At 37.1% G+C, this 22,084-nt stretch overlaps 1 protein-coding gene across 1 annotated transcript in view; it reads left to right on the forward strand.

The window, feature by feature from the left end:
* Positions 1-22,084, forward strand: part of AP3B1 (adaptor related protein complex 3 beta 1 subunit) — a 242,213-nt gene that overhangs the window by 201,306 nt on the left and 18,823 nt on the right. Inside the window, exons 23-25 of the mRNA XM_018053686.1 lie at positions 2,678-2,909; positions 7,389-7,473; positions 21,539-21,636. Of these exons, the coding sequence (XP_017909175.1) occupies positions 2,678-2,909; positions 7,389-7,473; positions 21,539-21,636 (415 nt within the window). The remainder of the gene's footprint in view (positions 1-2,677; positions 2,910-7,388; positions 7,474-21,538; positions 21,637-22,084) is intronic.

Below are 22,084 nucleotides of genomic sequence, written 5' to 3' on the forward strand. Positions count from 1 at the left end.
AATTGTATTACATGTGGAAACTGGCAAAGGATTTATGGAACCTACTGGTTTTCTTGAACAAAATATCATCTGTGTAGTTAAGATATTAGAGGAGATTCACTAAATGTGACTTGTGTGAACTTAGAAAATAGGTTGGAAAAAACAGTCATTATCATTTAGCCCATCTCTGTAGTTAAAAACAGCTATATTATTACCCTCTAAATGCCATTTAGGAGCTATTTTACTGTGAAAGAAAACATAGGCTTTTTTGCATTATCATAGATAAGCTTGGAAGATTGTTACAGAGGACCTTTTTAGATGCTAACTTCATTAAAGAGTGCTTCTTGAATTTGGCTGAGTGTGGAAAGAATGAGTGAAGACAATCACACTGTTTTTATTCCATTGCTGCACACTGCTTTAGCATCATTTTAACTATCATAATAAAGGTACAGAATTTTGAGACAAGTTGGACCATGTGTCCCAGAACTAGATTGAGAGAATTCAATAAACCAACTCAGACAAGTTGATAGCTCTTAAATGACATAAGGCCTGCCTTCAAAGAACCTAATTCCTGGCTGCTTATAACTCCAGATTCCTGCTTCTCTTCTGCTTTTCTGCTTAACTCTTGGATTTTTGTTGATGCATTTTAAATGATTAGTAGTATTATTAAGCTTTTTATATACCAGATGTCAGTGGCATGGTGAACCTGTTGAACAGGTTAAATTATAATCGGAAACCTAGTTTGGGAGAGTAAGCTTGTTAGGAACAAATCTTGATTGGGCCTGTTTAATTACAAATTGTTTGTTTTTAAAGCCTTCCTATGTCAAGTCACATGCAGTACTTTGAATGGAAAGACAGCCACCTTATGATTTTAGAATGGATGGGGTTTTTTTTTTTTACTTAATATGCTGCATTTGATTCCAATCACAATTGAATTTAGCTCAAAGAGTCTAAAGTTCAGTGGAAACAAAAACAGGTGATTAGCCAAGAAAATATTGGCAGGGGGGCGGGGTGGGTGGAGGAATAAGGGACACTTTGAGAGTTGGACTGTGAAGAAAGCTGAGCGCCGAAGAATTGATGCGTTTGAACTGTGGTGTTGGAGAAGACTCTTGAGAGTCCCTTGGACTGCAAGGAGATCCAACCAGTCCATTTGGAAGGAGATCAGCCCTGGGATTTCTTTGGAAGGAATGATGCTAAAGCTGAAACTCCAGTACTTTGGCCACCTCATGCGAAGAGTGGACTCATTGGAAAAGACTCTGATGCTGGGAGGGATTGGGGGCAGGAGGAGAAGGGGACGACAGAGGATGAGATGGCTAGAGGGCATCACTGACTGACTCGATGGACATGAGTCTGAGTGAACTCTGGGAGTTGGTGATGGACAGGGAGGCCTGGCGTGCTGCGATTCATGGGGTCACAAAGAGTCAGACACGACTGAGCAACTGAACTGAACTGAACTGTTTTGTCAAACAACTGAATCATATTGTGAGGCTTTAAGAAATGAAACAGTGTGGTACTGATTTAGCAGTTCTATCAAGGTTCAAAAATGTCTCCAACTAAATAATTGGAATGTTTGCATTTACAGATCATTGAGGAAAAGCTAACCATTGAATCATGTACAGATGTTAAGTATTTGGAGGAAAATGATTAAATATAGAGTAAATATACCTAAATTCAGTTCAGTTCAGTTCAGTTCAGTCACTCAATCATGTCTGACTCTTTGCCACCCCATGGATCACAGCACGCCAGGCCTCCCTGTCCATCACCAACTCCCGGAGTTCACTCAGACTAACGTCCATCGAGTCAGTGATGCCATCCAGCCATCTCATTCCCTGTCGTCCCCTTCTCCTCCTGCCCCCAATCCCTCCCAGCATCAGAGTCTTTTCCAATGAGTCAACTCTGCATGAGGTGGCCAAAGTACTGGAGTTTCAGCTTTATCATCAGTCCTTCCAATGAACACCCAGGGCTGATCTCCTTTAGGATGGACTGGTTGGATCTGCTTGTAGTCCAGGGACTCTCTACCTAAATTAGTTCCTCATAAATTAAAAAATTGGAACCATAAGAGCTCTGGAAGAAAATGTAAATGAATAGTTACCTGATCTTAAGGCAGGAAAAATCTTTTAATCATTAAAGCAAAGGAAGAACCACTTAAAAAGGAGCTTATAGTCTTTAGTTTATAGTGAAAGAAATTCAAGATGAAAAAAGTTAAAGGAGTCAAGATTGGAAATGAAAGTATAAGTATCTACCTATAATGAAAGATATTATAATCTGCCTATAATGAACTTATTGGCAGATATAAGTTCTGCCTTATATCTTAGAGTTTGAAAGCCCAAGGAAATCAAAAGACAAATTATTAAAAATAAAAAGAAAATTGGCAAAATGTCCAAAATATACCTAGGAAGAAAATAAAGTTTATAAACTGTAAAAAGTATATATATTTCTATCACTGCAATTATTCTCTTCTTTTTTAGATGTAGATTGTCAAAATATTTTAATATATGTGTGGCGAGTACAGAAGAATTTTTATAATTTCTGACTTCATATCTATCTATGCGATACCCTACTATTGTGTCTTATTGTGATTTATTTAATACTTTAGGGAAAATAGGAGTTAAATGTTATGAATTTTTACATATTTTCTAAGAATTAGTAATTATTTTCACTAATCCACTATTTTCTTTCTCTTTCCAATGTGCGATAGGTCAGTACTCCTGTCTTCGTACCAGGGAAAACTCATGTGCTGCTTCATCGAATGAGTGGGAAAGGACTCGCTGCCCATTACTTCTTTCCAAGACAGCCTTGCATTTTTGGTGATCAGATGGTCTCTGTGCAAATAACACTGAATAATACCACTGATCAGAAGATAGAAAATATCCACATAGGGGGGAAAAAGCTTCCTATGGGCATGCAAATGCATGTTTTTAATCCAATAGGTAAATATTAATTCTCATGTATTGCTTTAACTATATTTGATAATTAAACGTGTTTATTTTTAAAATAAAGTAGAATACATATTATTTTATTGATTTTTACCAAACTCGGTTTATATTGGGTTGGCCAAAAAGTTAATTTGGGTTTTTTCATTGCCATGGCATGGTAGAACCTGAATGAACTTTTTGGCCAACCCAACACTAGTTTTTCCTTTTTAAACCAAATTTATTGTATAAGATAAATACATTTCTTTGCCCCTAGCAAATCAAGTACCATCAGTGGTGATAACCAGTACTGATGAAAGAATGGTTCTGGAGAATCAAAATTGCTGTGCATTTTTCCTACCCGCATCACCTGCCCCCACCTCTTTTCCTGGTCAGCTTCCTTCCCTGCATGGTTTTACTTTGCCTTTTGGTTATAGTACCTCCTGCATCTTTTCTTCCCCATTTTCCTTCACATTCTGTAGATTGAAATATAAAGGGAGCAAAGACTGAGAGGGTGTATACCAATTCTGTTTGTCTTCCTCTTTCTGAAGGCAGAAAGCCCACAGTATGTTTCTGAAGGCAGAAACGCCCACTGGTATTTTCACACATCATGTGTTTTAATCTGTTGCCACCATTTAAAAATCAGCATCTTTTCACACTAAAGGACAAACCCAGAAATCTCGCTGTTCATGGATAAAGCACAAGAGTATGGCGGTGCCTGTGCTTTATCCCCACCTGCTGCACAGCCAGCTGACACCGAGTAGGCTGCCCCTGCTGTGCACCATGCGCCTTCCGGGCTGCCTCCGGGCCTGCTACATCATACTGTCTCCCCAGCTGCTACAGGAGATTTACACCTTCTTAGCATTAAGTGTAACAGTTGTATGGCTTACTTTGAATTTTTAAAATGGTACAGTAGTTAGAATGTTCAACTCTATTTTGGTTTTGTGTGAGTGGAGGCAGTCCTACAGTTTAGTTGAAAGAAGCTTCAGAAAAGATCTTAATTAAAAGTGATATAAGGTTTCTGTCATTGAATCCTTGAAGTGTTATAATCAGGTCCACATAGTTCCTATTTTATGATACTTGAGGTGAGCAAAGCCTTTTGACCAGGTACCTGTACCTTCTTTACTCATTATTTCCTATCATATAGTTATTCTGTCTCTTTCCATCTTTGCCTGAGTGAGCTCTTTGACATTGTTGAATTCTCTCCTCTGTCGTTTTAATGAGTCATTCAGTAAAAAAATCATCCTTTGTGTTATATTTTTTCCACAAAGATATAAAAAATTCCTAATATTTAGATGAAATTTGGTAGCAGCCAAAGTAGAGAGAAGTAGAGTTAAAGTAAATTTATTTCAGAACCTGCTTAATATCCTTTTTAAAAAATAATTTGGTAATTAAGACACCATTTAAAGAATACAGTGTGCTGATTCTTATTTATTTTGTGGTTAACATATTGCCAAGGAATTAAGAGTATCCTAATTTGTGTTCTTTTTTATTGCTTGCAATCCAGCTTTTTTTATCTAGTTAAAAAGTTACTTTAAGAAGCATCAAGCAACTGATATATGCATTGTCTGAAGGTTGAAAATGTTATCCAAAGGTTAAAACAGTAGAACAGTATTAACATTTCTTTGAGCTGGCATAATGAGTTGATGAGTTGACCTTTTGTTGGCCTATGTAGAACAGAAGAAATAAATAGAATAAATTTCAGAGTATGGCCTTCGTACCAAAATAAAATATGAATATATATCATTGCCTCAGTACTAGTAATAGGCTTTCTTTTCTTAGGCAGATTTCCTGACCATAGAGTTTTATTCATTTTGTTGGCATTTACTGGATGCCCTCAAGATACAGAGTTCTTTCCCATGCAGTATAGATTCCCAGGCAGTAGATAACAGTAGAGCTCAGAGTAGTCCTCCAGAAACATCCTAAGGATGCAACAAAAATACTGCATCTTCATATTTTTGTGAAATGAAGGAAGTAAGATACTTGTGTTCTTTAATAAGCACATATACGTATGTTAAGGAGTCAGTGACTTTCTTATTTGTTACCAGTCTATTCTCTTTTTCTCTGTAATATGAGAAAACTTTTTTGTCAGGATTGTGCCCTGCCTTTAGCATGAAACTGGATTCCTTGCAAGAGTGTTAGGAATAAAGTGCCATTTTCCCTCGAAGATCAGGTACATGGACACAGGAAATTTAACACACACACACCCCCCCCAAAAGAGTAGCCTTAGGCTCTCTGCACTATATTCAGTGACTCTATGTTAACACTTGACAAGTTTGAGTTCAGCTAACATTTCACTAGTTACTATACAACTGTCCCATCATAGTAGACAGCATCCTGTATGATTTCATTTTTCATTATTAATATAGTGGTGTAATAGAACCAGTGTTTTTCAGCCATTTCTGCATAACCCTCTCATGTCTATTGTGATGATTCAGAACCAGTATTCAACTGTAGACCCCTGCCTGAATAAACTTTTCCAATGTATTATAGTAGGCTTCAAATATTATAAAAATCTGTTATATGAATAATTTTATGCTGATCACTTTGCTCTTGAAAGTGAAAGTGTCCGAATTCATGTCTGCTCAGTCATGTCCAACTGTTTGTGACCACATGGACTGTAGCCTACCAGGCTCCTCAGTCCGTGGAATTTTCCAGGTAAGAGTACTGGAGTGGGTTACCATTTCCTTCTCCAGGGGATCTTCCCGACCCAGGGATCGAACTGGGTCTCCCACATTGCAGGCACATGCTTTACCATCTGAGCCACCAGGGAAGCCCCTCTGCTGTTGAAGCTTTCATATAATAAAACATACCATTGATCATGAACTAGCCTCCAGAATCAGTATGGCACTCAGCTCACAGTTAATTATCTTAAGACTGAGGATGTTATGAAACTGTGTCAGACAGTGACATCATCAAGGCATCCTAAGAACTGTCACTTGGTCAAATGAGATATGAGGATACATGATGTAGAAAGATCTAGTCCCGAGTGCCATCGTTTTCTGAAGATGACAGCATTTGCTACCAATGTGGTGTCAGGTGCAAACAAGACCAAACCCTAGTATATCTGTGCACAGAAGAAAGCATCAAGGGTTCAGTGAAGAAGAGCATTGAGCAGTGTGACTGACAGCTGAGAACTGATGCGGTGTAGGCTTTAGGAGAAGTGCAAGAATACTGTCATTGTAGTTATTTACTTAGTAAAGCCTGTTTGTCAAAGATTAAGTAGCAAGGCTTCTGGGGTACTTACATACCCTCCTGGTAAATGTTAGGTTTACAAATAAATGAAATTCCAACTAGAATCAGCACACCAGTAACATTTTAAAAGTCAGCATCAAATACTTCCTTATAGTGCTTAATCTTCAATTAGGCCTTTAGATATAAAAATGCTTCTTAATATTTTAAGCTTATTGAATTATTTTGTCCTACCTGTACCATGATTTCTGTAATGGTTAGCATTAAATGGGAAATTATACCTATCACAAGCCCTAGGATAATCACCGTCTGTTGGACCATTGTGTGATTGCTAAAATATAGTTACATCCAATAATGCAACTAACAATACAACCACAGTTATACTGGAGACTTTTAACAAAGTAGAAATCAAAAGTGAATGGTTTCTATTTAAATATAGAATATATACAAATACTTATACTAAACAGGTATATGTTTAAGATCCCTTATTATTCTAATGTATAGCATTACTGTTTGACTCTGGAGTCATAAGCAGTGTAAAATCGTGTTATTGTTTATCTTGAGTTTTATTATTATCAACCAGTACTGTATATTGAAGCAGTTATTTCCCACACTTGATTAGTTGATAGGTGAAAGTTCAGAAATTACACATCTACAAAATGTCATTTTATAATTTGTTTTTTCAAGATAACATAATCTGCTACTAAATTTTCTTTGAGTAATTCTTCAAATAATACAATTAGACTTACTATTTTGGTTCATATAATGCCAGTTATCTTCAGTAATAGCTGAGGACAAGTTAATTTCTTCTTCCAACTTTGCTTTAATTTGCATGCTTTAAATTTTAGACTTTTTCCCCTGTGAAAATTTAGGACATTGCTGAAAATGTATTTTTCATATCTAGAGTAAATATTCCATAGTTTTAAGTACATAATCTCTTATAACACCCAGAGTCTGATACAGATGTTCGAAACAGGAAAACATTTATTTCCTTCTCACCTTCAGTTCCTATCAAGACACAGTTGTAAAACATGAAATTTCTCAGGATGAGCTCTATTTCTGAAACAAATAGATGTAATATGTTCATTGTAGTTATGTGCAGAATTACGTTGTGAAAAAGAAAGCCTTGAGGTGAAATTACTTTATAATTTGCTTTAATACCGTTAGTTTCAAATTATTCTTACAAATTGTCATTAAATTTGACTACTTTAACCAAACCACAAATATTACATATGTTTTCAGTGTTTAGTTTGCCTCTTTTTCACTTCCTCTGTGTTTTCATGTCTAAATTATCTTATTTCCTAGAATCTCTTGAGCCTGCGGGATCCATTACTGTTTCAGTGGGTATTGACTTTTGTGATTCCACTCAGACTGCCAGTTTCCAGTTGTGGTAAGTTCAGTCGTTCTGTGTTTCTTGTTACTATAAACAATAGCAGATCAAAATCAAGACTTTCAGAAGCTTTTTCTGTGAGAGAAAATATTTACACAATCGTGTTTTTCTTTGGCAGTATTTAGACTGCTGTGAAATAGTTGCACATATTACGTGTGATATATGTACTTTTAGTATTTGTTACACAGATAGCCATTACAGTCTGCTATATGTGGTTAAGAGCTTCTCTGATGGCTCAGACAGTAAAGAATCTGGCTGCAATGTGGGAGGCCCGGATTCTATCCCTGGATCAGGAAGATCCCCTGAAGAAGGAAATAGCAACCCACTCCAGTATTCTTGCTTGGAGAAGTACATGGACCGAGGAGCCTGGTGGGCTACAGTCCATGGGGTGGCGAAGAGCTGGACATGACTGAGTGACTAGCACTTTGAGTTTCACTCTAATGATGTGTGAGAATTCCTGAACTATAGTCCACTGATGGGCCACAGACCATGGCGTCGCAAAGAGTCAGACACGACTGAATGACTAACACTTTTCTTTCTTCCATACATAGTTAAACTTCAGTTTATTCAGTTCAGTTCAGTGCAGTCGCTCAGTTGTGTCTAACTCTTTGCGGCCCCATGAACCACAGTACGCCAGGCCTCCCTGTCCATCACCAACTCCTGGAGTCCACCCAAACCCATGTCCATTGTGTTGGTGATGCCAGCCAACCATCTCATCCTCTGTTGTCCCCTTCTCCTCCTGCCTTCAATCTTTCCCAGGATCAGGGTCTTTTCAAATGAGTCAGCTCTTTGCATCAAGTGGCCAAAATATTGGGAGTTTCAGCTTCAACATCAGTTCAGTTCAGTTCAGTCGCTGAGTCGTGTCCGACTCTTTGTGACCCCATGAAGCAGCACACCAGGCCTCCCTATCCATCACCCAACTTCCAGCGCCTATCCAAACTCATGTCCATCGAGTCAGTGATGCCATCCAGCCATCTCATCCTCTGTCTTCCCCTTCTCCTCCTGCCCCAGTCCTTCCCAGCATCAGGGTCTTTTCCAATGAGTCAGCTCTTCGCATGAGGTGGCCAAAGTACTGGAGTTTCAGCTTCAGCATCAGTCCTTCCAGTGAACACCCAGGACTGATCTCCTTTAGGATGGACTGGTTGGATCTCCTTGCAGTCCAAGGGACTCTCAAGAGTCTTCTCCAACACCACAGTTCAAAAGCATCAATTCTTCGGCACTCAGCTTTCTTCACAGTCCAACTCTCACATCCATATATGACTACTGGAAAAACCATAGCCTTGACTAGATGGACCTTAGCTGGCAAAGTAGTGTCTCTGCTTTTTAATGTGCTATCTAGGTTGGTCATAACTTTTCTTCCAAGGAGTAAGCGTCTTTTAATTTCCTGGCTGCAATCACCATCTGCAGTGATTTTGGAGCCCAAAAAAATAAAGTCTGACACTGTTTCCCCATCTATTTGCCATGAAGTGATGGGACCAAATGCCATGATCTTCATTTTCTGAATGTTGAACTTTAAGCCAACTTTTTCACTCTCCTCTTTCACTTTCATCAAGAGGCTTTTTAGTTCCTCTTCACTTTCTGCCATAAGGCTGGTGTCTGCATATCTGAGGTTATTTATATTTCTCCCGGCAATCTTGATTCCAGCTTGTGCTTCATCCAACCCAGCGATTCTCATGATGTACTCTGCATATAAGTTAAATAAGCAGGGTGACAGTATACAGCCTTGACGTACTCCTTTTCCTATTTGGAACCAATCTGTTGTTCCATGTCCAGTTCTAACTTGCTTCCTGACCTGCATACAGGTTTCTCAAGAGGCAGATCAGGTGGTCTGGTATTCCCATCTCTTTAAGAATTTTCCACAGTTTATAGTGATCCACACAGTCAGTTTGCTGAAGCCTGCTAAATGTATATATATATTTTTTGCTTATCTCTATGCTTTTGGAAAATTTATGAGAAAATTTGTGAGGAGAACTCAGGAGAAATTAAATTTCATAATATTGTTGGCTAGCCCAGGGAAGATACCTTTTGAAACATTTTATATGGTACCTAAGCCCCTAAAGTGGAGGATTACTGATTCTGTCAGTACCAAAAACCCATACATTTTTCCCTTTTCACTTTAATTTACAAACTGCTTTTGATGAAATTCAAAAGAGAACATTTATCAGTTGGCAAAGGTTTCATAGGTGAATACTATTTAAAAGAGCTTTTCTAGGATTGAGATTTTTCATTGTTATTGTTTTATATAATGTTTTATACACTTCTGATGAAATCCAGAAACTATTAGCAAACTAGCTGTATTTGTGTGTCTTTAAGAATTATCTTTGAACTCATTTCTTTTATATTTTTCTGATTTGAGATATAATTTGTTATTTTGATTGAAGTCCTTTGTTCTTATTCTGAGAAGAATTGAGACATTTTATTTATCTAAATTTTAGGTAGCTTCTAACAGAATTTGTTATGATAAAAACCTCCAGATTAGGAAATACACAGACACTTTTAAATAAGTTTATAGGTTAAGTATAATGAATCTTTCTTTTTCATATACCTTTTCAATACTAGTAAGTCAGGCCTAATATTATACCATTTATTGCTGAGAACCTGCAATGATGAATATAACCAATGTAGCATAACACATTGATTTTATGCAGATCATCACCTTTATGTTTTGGGAGGTCTGCTATATTAGTGATATATAAAAACTGATTACTTTTCCCAACATTGCCTAGTAATTGTTTATTATTTTTCTATTAGACAAACAACACAGATCAATATTACTGAGCACAAGACTATGAGTAACATCACTCTAAATAGATTTGCCTCCAACACCAGAGGTATATTCATTTTAATGATTTCGACAATGTGAACCCAATGACAAAGCTTATGCACTGTTAGGGCAAAATTAAGAACTAAAAAAATTCTTTTTTCTCTTCAGTTTATATTAAAAACCTTTTTAAAAAAAATTATTTATTTTAATTGAAGGCTAATTACAGTATTGTAGTGGTTTTTGCCATACATCTGTGCAGTGAAGGGCTTTTAAAAATATTTTTTCACTACAAAGATTTTCTGTTTAGTTCATTAGATAAGATTTACATCTTGTCTTTGACAATTAACTAAGTATCTTTAGGGAAAAATATTTAGATAATGTTTGATTTCTATCTTCCATTGGAAAGTATATATGAAAAATTTTTTCTCAGATTCTCTTTAACTAATTTTAGGAAAATGATTAATTTATTTTAGACAGAAAATAGCCTTAGCTATTATAAGCATCTGCATTAATATGTTTTTCTATTGTGAAGGTATGAATTAGTTATTTATTGTAGATTTGTATTAAGTACATAACCACACTATATCAAAAATTATTTTTGTGTGTATTCCAAAAGAACACTTTGTCTTACATCAAATGTAATTGATCCTGAAGCAATGTAATCACAATTACTCACTTTCTTAATTGGCCTGCCCAAAATCAGAAAATGGAAACCGATCGACAGTGTTTAAATCAATAGCTTCATAGTAGTGCTAGTGGAGGTAGGGAGATAATGGTAATGGGTAGATCAATTGGTCTTAGATGCCAATCACTGACTGTGCCTTTTGCATAGTAAATAGCACTTTTTGCTTAGTGATGTGCTGTATTAGTGTTGGTAGTTCAATAAAAAGGGAGGGGAAAGCACGAATGGCTGATATTGAATTTTTTCTTCAAAATATGTAATCCAAATCAATGTATAAAACTGTGGGTAATAAGAGCGTATTTGATAGGAAGCCTTCAGAAATACTGAGAACATGGATTATGAGCCCTTTGGGTACACTTCTGTTTATTTATAGAAAAGGAACAAAAGTGAAATGATCCTGCTTTAGCTTCTAGATTAACTCTCTGTATTGTTATAGTTATATGATGCATATATAGACAGATAAAGCTATTATATATAACTGCATAGTTATATGGATACTTGGTAAGTATTAATGTCTCTTCTTTGGCTTTGCATTTTAAATGGTCATCAAATTAAGTCCTTGATTAAATGTGTATAATATACATAAATGTGTCTTTCTAAAAGTAGATGCAGTGCATAAACAGGTCTCACCCTTGTTACCAGCGGATATTAATGTATTAACTAGTATGGAAACTTATATGACTTGGCTCACGTTAGAGGGCTGAGCACTAACATCCACCCCTCTTTTTGCCCCAAATCATTAAATAGTCAGAAAATACATTCTTTAATAGAAAATGAGCACTAAAAAGAGAAAGAGTGCTATTAGCTGACCAGAAATTGTGAAGAATTATTGGCAGTTAGAAAGCAAATGGGAGCAGATATACAATAACAGAGAAAATAAAAACCACGGAGCAGAGCACTTATGGGAGAAAACTACTATAATGGTAAGAACAAAGCTGGCAGAATCTCAAACAGAAAGTGAACAAGTGAAAAGAAAAGTGAGGGTGAGACAGTGTTAGGGGATTAGAGAACTACTTCCAAACCCTAGTTCCCCAACCCTTCCCCTAGCAGCAGGCAGCGTACACATTTAATCAGACCTAAGAATTCCCCTGTGAAGAAAGTGAACAGCTACTTGCCTGGGAAGGACTTCTGGTAAGAATGTGGGGGCCTACGAGAGCAGCAGGGGTTGAGTTTATAGGAAGGAAGCAGGATGGTCAAAGATGAGATGAAATGCAGTTCTACCCAAGAGGAGGATCTTCTCAAGTCATCTACACTAGGATAAAGCCAAGCTTGCATCTGTTGGTAGAGAGCCTACCTGCCTCCCAGCTTCACGACCAGGTAACCAGTCATGTCTCACCCACTTAAGAAAACTCCAGCCAGCCCAGCAGGGTGGAGGAGATCATAGAAATAACACTCACTAACATGTATGGAGTAGTGCTGCATGCTGCACACTAGTCTAAACACTTGGCATTGTGTGTGTTAATTTACTTAATTCTCAGAACATTCCTATGAAGTGACTAGTAGTAGTATCCCATTTTAGAGATGAATAAACTAAGGCATAGGAAGACAACTTGTCTAAAATCTTATAGCTAACACGTAGAACTTGCTGTGTTCATTAATCAAAGCTAGTCCTTCATTATAAATACAGACAGACACCTTAGGATGACCAGACTTTACAAGAAAGGCATCAATTTGAAAGGGAAGGCTCAAAATGACTTACAGAGATGAACCAGTCATGAAGGGAGCAGACAGTCTGAGAAAGAGACAAGATATCTTCAAAAATTATAACTACTATCTGATTCCAGAGGACATTTCATCTATAAAGCAAGAATTTATTGCTTACTTTGAGAAAAAGTAATTAGACAATTTAAAGTTATTCTTAGGGATTTAAAGACATAATTCCAAAAGGAATCCAGTAGGTGGATGATAGACTGGATGCAGCTGAAGTCTGATTTAGTATTCTATAAGAGGGTCTCAGTAAGTGAAATCAAGTAGAACAGAAGACAGACAGACAGGGATGGAAAATATGAAAGAAAAGTTAAAAGAAGCAATTCATCTGATAGGTCTGGAAGGAAAGAAGAGAGACAAGGAGAAAAGAGATGCAGAAACTAGAGGAGAAAGTGTTCCCAAGCAAATGAAACGCACACGCCTGCAGAGTGAAAGGAGAAAGTGTTCCCAAGCAAATGAAATGAAAAGCCTGCAGAGTGAAAGGGCCCGTCGAAGGCCAAACAGGATGGATGTGAACAGCTAGCAGAAAGGCCACATTCTTGTAGAATCTTTGATAAGGAGAAAACCACTTTCGTATCTTCCAGAGAGAAGAAAAGCAGCTTACCTAAAAATGAACAAGAATGTGAATGGAATCAGATTCCTCCTCAATAGTGTCATCAGTTCTGGTGACCAGAAGGCAAAGGACATAACCTTGAAAATTTTGAGGAAGCCAAATGGACGTGTTTGAGAAAAGCAAAGATTCCATCAGTTTACCCCCCAATGACCTTTTCTTGAAAGGATTACTCAAAGATACAGTTAGTAAAAAAAAAAAAAAAATTTAATCTGTGACAGAGAAAAATAGAATAAAAAATTAGAGAAAGAATTCTACCTGTAAAATCCATCGATATGTAAAAATAATTGTTCATACCTAATGTAAAAGATAAACGAATGATCTGGAACAAAAAAATCTAAAAAAAAAAAAAAAAACAACCAAACAAAAAAAAGGCAAAAAAAATTTCAATATAAACAAGTATGAGGAGGAATGATGGTGTTCTTGTCATGCTTCACAAGAGAATTGACTGATGGCAAAAAGAAGTTTAAATATGGTTTAAAATGTTAAAGCTAACCTCTGCTGCTAAGTCACTTCAGTCGTGTCTGACTCTGTGTGACCCCATAAACAGCAGCCCACCAGGCTCCCCCGTCCCTGGGACTCTCCAGGCAAGAACTCTGGAGTGGGTTGCCATTTCCTTCTCCAATGCATGAAAGTGAAAAGTGAAAGGGAAGTCGCTCAGTCATGTCCAACTCTTTGCGACCCCATGGACTGCAGCCTACCAGGCTCCTAATGGGATTTTTCAGGCAAGAGTACTGGAGTGGGGTGCCATTGCCTTCTCCAAGCTAACCTCTAAATTAACAGAAATATGATGCTTATAACATCCAAATGACGAAAGGAAAGAAGAAAAGGAATGCTTAAAACTTGACCAGTTTAACAGAGCCAGAAAAGAAAAAAAGCATGGTAAATACAAAACAAAATAAGATGACTGAAAGGGGCCACACATACTAGTTATCAGAATTCAGGTCCATAAGTTGATTTCCAAGTGGAAATATATTGGGCTTGTAAAAACACAATTAAGCATATACTATTTATAAAAACCCCGCCTAAAAGAGGGTGCCACAGAAAAATTGAGAATAAAAAAATAAAATGTTTATTTGTGTGTGTTTATTATCAGACATACAAGTTACCTATCACCACATGAAATATCAGAAGCTTTCTCTTTTAAGTCAGAAAAACAAAGTTTTACCCTCTTTCAGCACTTTCAGATTTTTATGGAAGTTCTAGCCAATAAAAAAGACAAGTAAAAATAGTTAGAGGTATAAATCTGGAAAGATACAAGATTATCATTTCTATCCAACATGTAATTACCAATCCACAAAGTCTTAGAATCAATGAGTTTAGGACAATGGTATGAATCATTATGTGAAAATCATTAGCATTTCCATATAGTAGGAATGACCAATTTTAAAACATTATGAGTAAAATTATTCTGTTTATAAGACAACAAAAGGAATAATTAACAAGAAATACATGATACCTATGTGGGAATTTTTTGAAAACCTGAAACTTTCCTGAAGGCCATAAAAAGATGATATAAATAAAAGTAATAAATCTTCTGTGTTCCTAAATGGGAGATAGGACTCTCCAACTTGTTGATCTTCAAATTCACTGTGATTCTGAGCTCAGTTCCAGTAAACCTTTTTAAGGACTTTGACAGATTTCTAAAATTCACCTTGATGAAAGGATGTCCAAGAAAAGTCAAAACAAAAAATTAATGAAAAAAGCCTTTTTCAATAATAACTTCAAAATATTTAAGATCACAAGAATATTTTTATTCAGTGTAATTGGCTATTGGCACAAGAGTTAGTGAAACAAAACAGAATTTAGAGATCTCATATATCATGAAGGTGACATTTCATATTAGTAGGGTGAGAGTTCATGTCAATTGTATATGGACCGTTTTCTGGAAAAAAATAAAGATACTTTCTTCCCACAGATTACTTCAAAGTAAATTCCAGATGGATTTATTATTTAATCATAGAAACTATAAAAAGAGTTTAGAAATAATATAAAATAATCTTATCCTCTTTGTGGAGGGGGGGAGGTGAGCAAAATTCAAGCAAGACACAGTATCCAGAAAGATACAGAGAAAAAGTGACAGGTTTGACCATTAAAACTTTTAAGCTTCTCTACAAAAGAAACAAATATTGATGTTATAACAGGTGAGAGATAGTGAGCAAGTATTACAGCATTTTTAGCAAACGAAAGTTTAGTTACCAGAATATATAAAGAACTCTCGCAAATTTCAATATAAAAAAATCTAATATGAAGGTGGAGAAAGTTTGAGAATAGTTCATTTACAGAAAATGAAATGCAGAGAGCTAATAACAATAATATATACAGCATTAGTAATAGGGAAATTTTTTAAAATTCATTCAAATAAAAAAAACTTGCAAAATTCTGAAGTAATTTTAATGCCTGACAAGGAAGGTACAGAAAAATATATATTCTTATTTACTGATTGTGGGATTTCAAGTTGGTACCACTTTTTTTTAGGTCAGTTTGGCAGTATTTATCATTTATTAAATATTCATAAACTAAACTCTTCAATTTAGTGATTTCATTTTTAGGGTGTCAGGCGTGGGGAAGTATGGTAACCTGTGATGAAGAAATAGATCTAAGAGTGTTAAGTAAGCTTTGTTTATATTAGAGAAAATTTGCAAATGAGAATTGCTGGGGGAATGCTTAAACAAATTAGGATTACATCCCTATTAGGTATGTAGGTTTTGGGCATCTACTCTGCATTAAGCACTAAACTGAGTTGTGATAACTCCTTTAGTTGTCGAAGCTAGCTTACAAGGTTAAGTGCCATTTTTCTTACTTAATAGATGAGGAAACTTGAGTCTCACAGTTTTGATCCTAGGAATCTGTGAAATGAGATTGTATGTAGTCTTAAGTATATGCATTCCAGTTCTTTGTAGAACAGGTAGAATCTTGTCTTACATTAAACTGTTACATCAGCTGATCCCTTGTAATTAGGCTGCTTAGAGCTGCCTCATATTAGTACCGTGCCAATCTGGTAATCTGTTAATTCTATTAAATTGACACCTGCCATTTCTCATGTTCACCATTCCCCTATCTATGTCAAGATATCTGTGTTTAGCCCCATGTTCAACCAAAGGAGATGAGAAGAAAAAGGTGGGACGGCAAAAGAAAAGAACTGTAAGGAGAGAGAAGAGAGCAATTTTTTTAAAAAGACAAAATATTTAAAAGGAGGATCACAGAAAACTCTGGAGGACATCCTAAATCACTAATATAAACAAAAGTAAATTTTCCCCCAAAATAAAGAGGAAACATTCCTTCTTACTGCCTACTAAGCCACATCTTGCTTAGAAGCTAAGACTGGCTTATAAAGTATTTTATGTACTAGTTATATTAATTAGATTTTGCATTTATTTGTGTGTAACAGAAACCTGTCTGTAGTGACTTCACCACACAGGGTTTTGTTTATTACTCTCCCGGTCAGCAGTTGAGAGCAGCTAGACTCTCCACAGCTTCTCCGCATGTCTTCCAATAGAAGGTCTTCCCAACTTTTTGTTCCATGAGCTAATTTCTTTAGCAAGTGCCAGTCATCCTAGGGTTCACAAGATGGCTTCTGTAATTCCAGGTTTCCATCTGCATTCTAGCCCCCTCCCCCCAGCAAAGGAATGAAGTGACCGGGAGGGAGGAGCCCGTGTGTGCTGGAAAAGCAGACCTTTCCCAGGAGTCCCCAGCAGCCTTCTGTCCAGGCTTCATTGGTCATAACTGGGTCACTGGATCAGTCCAGCTGTCATTAATACAAGAGGCTGAGAGAGACGATGTTCAGGGGCACGTTGTCTCCCTGAAGAGACTCAGGATGATTTCAGGAAAGAAGAAGAAGAAAAGTATTAGTAAGTGTCTGCCGCAGCCGTGTTCCAACTTCATTACATTATTTGCTCCACAAGACCCATTGTGGATGAACTTACAGCCTTAGTTTTTCATATGTGAATACATGGTAATCATTTTACCAATCACAGAATAATGAATAAAATATATAATGAAATAAATATAAGAATAAAGTATATAATATACAAATAAAACGTAACATAGATAATAAATATATAATAAAACATGCATTACCAAAAAGTAACAGAAGTGAAACATATCCAGTCAAGCTGAATCATGTATATTCATCTCTAATTCATTGGTTGTTGCTTGTGGGGGCATTTCAGAATCACCGTTACCGCCCCCTAGCCTGAAGCCTGCTTCTTAGCCACCTTGATGTCCATACATGCCTTAACAGGCAGCTCTACTGCCCCTTCTTTCTGTGCTCTTGCCCCCTTCTCCCTGGGCATCGGTGCCCCACAGCTGCTTAACCAAGGGGTCTAGGGGTCCTTTTCAGGAGTGTTGGAAAGAAGTCACTTCATCTGTAATTTAAAAGAAATCACAAGTGAAGATAGTGTAGTATGTGTAATTTAACCCAGTGGCCATAACTCTTAAAATTGTATACATCTTAGTAAAATATTTATACCACACACTCCCGAGATGTACTGTGTGTGTGTCTCACTATGCAAACATATTATGTATATACTGAAGTATTATGTACAAGCAAAAATAGAACTTCAGATGGGATGAGAAAAAAAATTAATTGATAGTTTTTTTTTTTCTCAGTGGATTTTCTGCCTCAGAGGAGTGCCGTGTCCTTTCCCACTTTGGAGCACACTGATTTATCTAGTTATTTGAAGCTGGGAGCTTATATTTAACACTAAATTAGTTCATAATGTATATACCTATCCATTTACTACTCTATCAGCCTCTGAGTATTTCTCTTAATGTGGCTTAGCCCTTCCAGTACCTCAGCCTGCTCTTACCCTTCGAGCATCCTACTCTCAACACTTCTATCTTAAGGACTCCATCTGTGCTGTTTTTGGAGGAAATATCTCCCTCCCTTCCAGGCCTGCTCCATTCGCCTAGTTCTTATGCTCTTGATCCCAATCCTGTTTACCTCGGCTAACACCTCTCTCTGTCTGTTTTGCACCAACCTCTGATTACTTTGGAGCTGCTTTAAGCGTTTTTCTTTGGCCTCTGCATCCTCAGGAAGCCTCTGCTGCTCCCTGTCCCCCGTCTTTCACTGCCAGTCTCTGCACTGAACTTCAGCTCATTGCATCCTGCATTCTTCCTCGTTTGAACTGCATTGCTAAGTCAGCTGTTACACATCCTTTTTATTCCTCCCTGCAGTTTTTGACTCACACCTCTTCTCCCCAACCACTCTTTTTCCAGTTCTCTTCTGCAAGTTGTACCACTTCTGTTTTTATTTACACGCAGGTGTCCACTTTATCCTTTTTCTTGGCATATCCTCTTTTCCTATGCGATCTTATCTACTTAAAAGGCTTCAGTCCTTCCCTGTACATTCTGGTTGCTTCTAAACTCATGTGTACTGCCCTGACCTGTTTTCTGATTCATGATTTGTATTTCTAGTTATCTGTTAAATATCTCTTCCTGAGTGACACAGGGGTACTCAAAATATAGCATGATTTAATCCAAACCATTTTGTTTAATCCTCCAAACTCCTCTTCATTGAAGAAAGTCATCCTTCCAGTCATTCACGTTAAATGGCTCAAGGTCTCTTCCTCCCGTCCATCACTGCATCTGTCCCTTTTAACTCTAAAACACCCCTGTCTTCCGCATTTCCTCCCAGGGACGCAGCCTTGTATAGTCAAATAAAATATATATATTTTATAAAACATATAAAATGTGTATATATATGGCAGCAAACATTATATAGCTGACTTTGGAATAGGATAGACCTCGGTTCACATCTCAGTGCTGCAGTGTTCAGACCTTCATACTAGTTGTGTGACCTTGGGCATATTGTTTAGCTTCTCTTGGTGAATTAGGGGTAACAGAAGGTACCTCTTAGGATCACTGTCAGGATGCACTAAGGCTACACGCACAGTCAGTGCTGAAAACCCCTGCTTGGACTGTTGATTCATCTCCTGATCTCCCTGGCTTGGGTTTCTCTTGTACACCACCTTCATACAGGGCCTGCACAGTCTATAACATACATATGCGATTGTTTGTTTATTTTCCTATGTCAGAAGGCTCCGGTAGTTTCCTTTTTTTTTCCCCCAGAATACTTTGAAGCACACTGGCCTGAGTTATGAGAGTAAAGTAATCATATGCTTTGTCATACAGATGAGGACACTTCAGATAGTGACAGGAGACGTGATCTGCGCAAGGTCCCAGGACAGCTGCCATGGGGAACTGGGCCCACAGCTGTGTGTGCTGTTCTCTGCAGAGTGTCCCCAGCCAGTCTCTTCACACACCCTCTGCTCACCATTCCCAAAATATAGACCTAGAATCCATAGAATGTCCCTCTCCCTCCTTTTGGAAGTAAACGTACGTCTACCTCACTCCTGCAGAATTAATCAGCCCCTCTTTTTGGACTGTGATACTTTCCACATATCTCTAACATTGTACTTATCTTTCTGTTATGAACATAATTGAACTCTTTCTCTGTCACTAAACTTGTGAACTTGAAGGGCCAGTTTTACTTGTCTTTAAATCCCCAGACACTCAGAGAGTACATGAGATCAAGTTTATATTCAGTAAATGTTTATTGAATTAATAAATAAATTGAGTTTATTGATTTGCCTTGGGCAATCCATGTGTGAATAATTCAGAATCATTGTTTTTTTTTTTTTTTAGTCTAGTCCTTACCTTGTTCCGTTAAAGAAAATGGCAGCTTAGAAGATTATAGTATATAATAATAGCATAAAATCGAAGTGGATTTTCTTCTCTTTCCTGATATTTTAATATTTACCCCTACTCCACCCTTCAAGAAAGTGTTTCTCTTAACCTTGCTTTTGGTGGGTTTTGGGGTTTTTTTTTGCTTGCATAGAAATATTTTTATTTACTCTTTGCTTTTCTCCTCTTTATATATGACATTGTTTTTGTTGAAGAATAACTTCATCTATAACACAGAACTTCAGTGTTCAGCTTGATGAATTTTTATGTGTACCACCAAATCAAAGTTTTGAACATCTAGAGCCCTCCAGAAAGGTCTCCCATTCTTCCCCATAGATACCACCTTTTCTAGAGAAGTGACTGCAGTTCTGTGTTCTCTATCCATGAGTTAGTTTTGGTATCATATAATATGTATATTTGTTTCTAGCTTCTTTCACTCAAGGTTAGGTCTGTGGAATCATCTTTTCTGTGTAACAGTAGGTTTGTTTTTTTTAATTGTTATGTAATATCTCACTGACTGTGTCACAGTTCATTTATCCATTCTATTATCCGTGGGCACTTGGGTTGTTTTCCATTTGGGGCTGTTAATAATAAAACTGTGATTAATATTATTGTACAGGTTTTCTTTTTATAGTGCATAAACACTTATTAACACTTGATATTATTTTGTTAGCACACATCTTAACACGGTATGGTCACTCCATTTTATTCTTTATTTAAAAATTGATAGCTTTTAAAAGATATCTTAAACTAAGACTAAAGCACTCCATTTTGTACACTTTTACTGCAAAGTTGAAGACAAGATGTTCTCTACCAGATAAGCTGCATTAAATGTTCCTCTGGAGTTTCCCTTGTAGCTCAGACGGTAAAGCATCTGCCTACACTGTGGGAGACGCGGGTTCGATCCCTGGGTCAGGAAGTTCCCCTGGAGAAGGAAATGGCAATCCACTCCAGTATTCTTGCCTGGAGAATCCCATGGACGGAGGAGCCCAGTAGGCTACAGTCCATGGGATCGCAGAGAGTCGAACATGACTGAGTGACTTCACTTCACTTCACTTCACTCACTTCACTTCACTTCACTTGAAAAGAAAGTGAAAGTGAAGTCGCTCAGTCGTGTCCAACTCTTCGCGACCCCATGGACTGTAGCCCACCGGGCTCCTCCGTCCAGGGAATTCTCCAGGCAAGAATACTGGAGTGGGCTGCCATTTCCTTCTCCAGAGGATCTTCCCAACCCAGGGATCAAACCTGGGTCTCCCACATTCCAGGCAGACACTTTAACCTCTGAGCCACCAGGGAAGCCTTCACTTCACTTATCTACCAGATAAGTTGCATAGATATCTGGTAAGTTGCATTAGGTGTTTCTGCTCCTTACCTGTTTTTAAAAGTTCTATGTCAAATGGCATATTTATCATAACTGCAAATAATAGGCTTTCCAGTTGAGATAACAGATGTATTTCTTTGCAAATAGTGATGAGAAATATTTCAAGCCTTTTTAGCTGTGATATTTAACACAAACATCTTTATATGCTTTAATTGTACCTGTTTAACTGCATAGTGTTAAGAAGAATGTCTGTTTGTTAAGCATTTAGTCAGCTTTAATGTGTTTTTTCTTTAGTACCAAGGATGATTGCTTCAGTGTTAACATTCAGCCTCCTATTGGAGAACTGCTTTTACCTGTGGCCATGTCAGAGAAAGATTTCAAGAAGGAGCAAGGTGAGAGATCATTACCATTTACTAGAAATTGGCATCCCAGGTAAGTGAGCTCATTCCTCTGGCTGAGCTCTAAACTAAATTACCATATGCACACAGCTATTAACAGATGTCAGTGTGCAGTCTTCCAAGGTTTGCTAATGCTTTGTGTTTATAAAGTAGCCTTAAAGGTATATGTTTGTCTGCATCCCTGGCATACTTAAAAATTGATTACTATGTCTTTTAAATAATAAATTGATTCTTAATTAACTTTTCAGTCCTGGGAATTTTGGCTTATCAATCTAATGATGTATTTATGTGTTTTGTATTAGTGTCAGGAATTTAGGACTTAGCAAAGTCCCATCACAGTACATGTTATGTGTATGTATTTCCTACTATAGGACTGATTTTTTGTGTTCTGCTAATAATATTTTTCCCTGTTAGAGTGCCCTGTCCTTCAAAATAAAGTCCT

This window comes from Capra hircus, chromosome 10 (assembly GCF_001704415.2).
Source record: "Capra hircus breed San Clemente chromosome 10, ASM170441v1, whole genome shotgun sequence".
In the NCBI taxonomy this organism is placed as follows: domain Eukaryota; kingdom Metazoa; phylum Chordata; class Mammalia; order Artiodactyla; family Bovidae; genus Capra; species Capra hircus.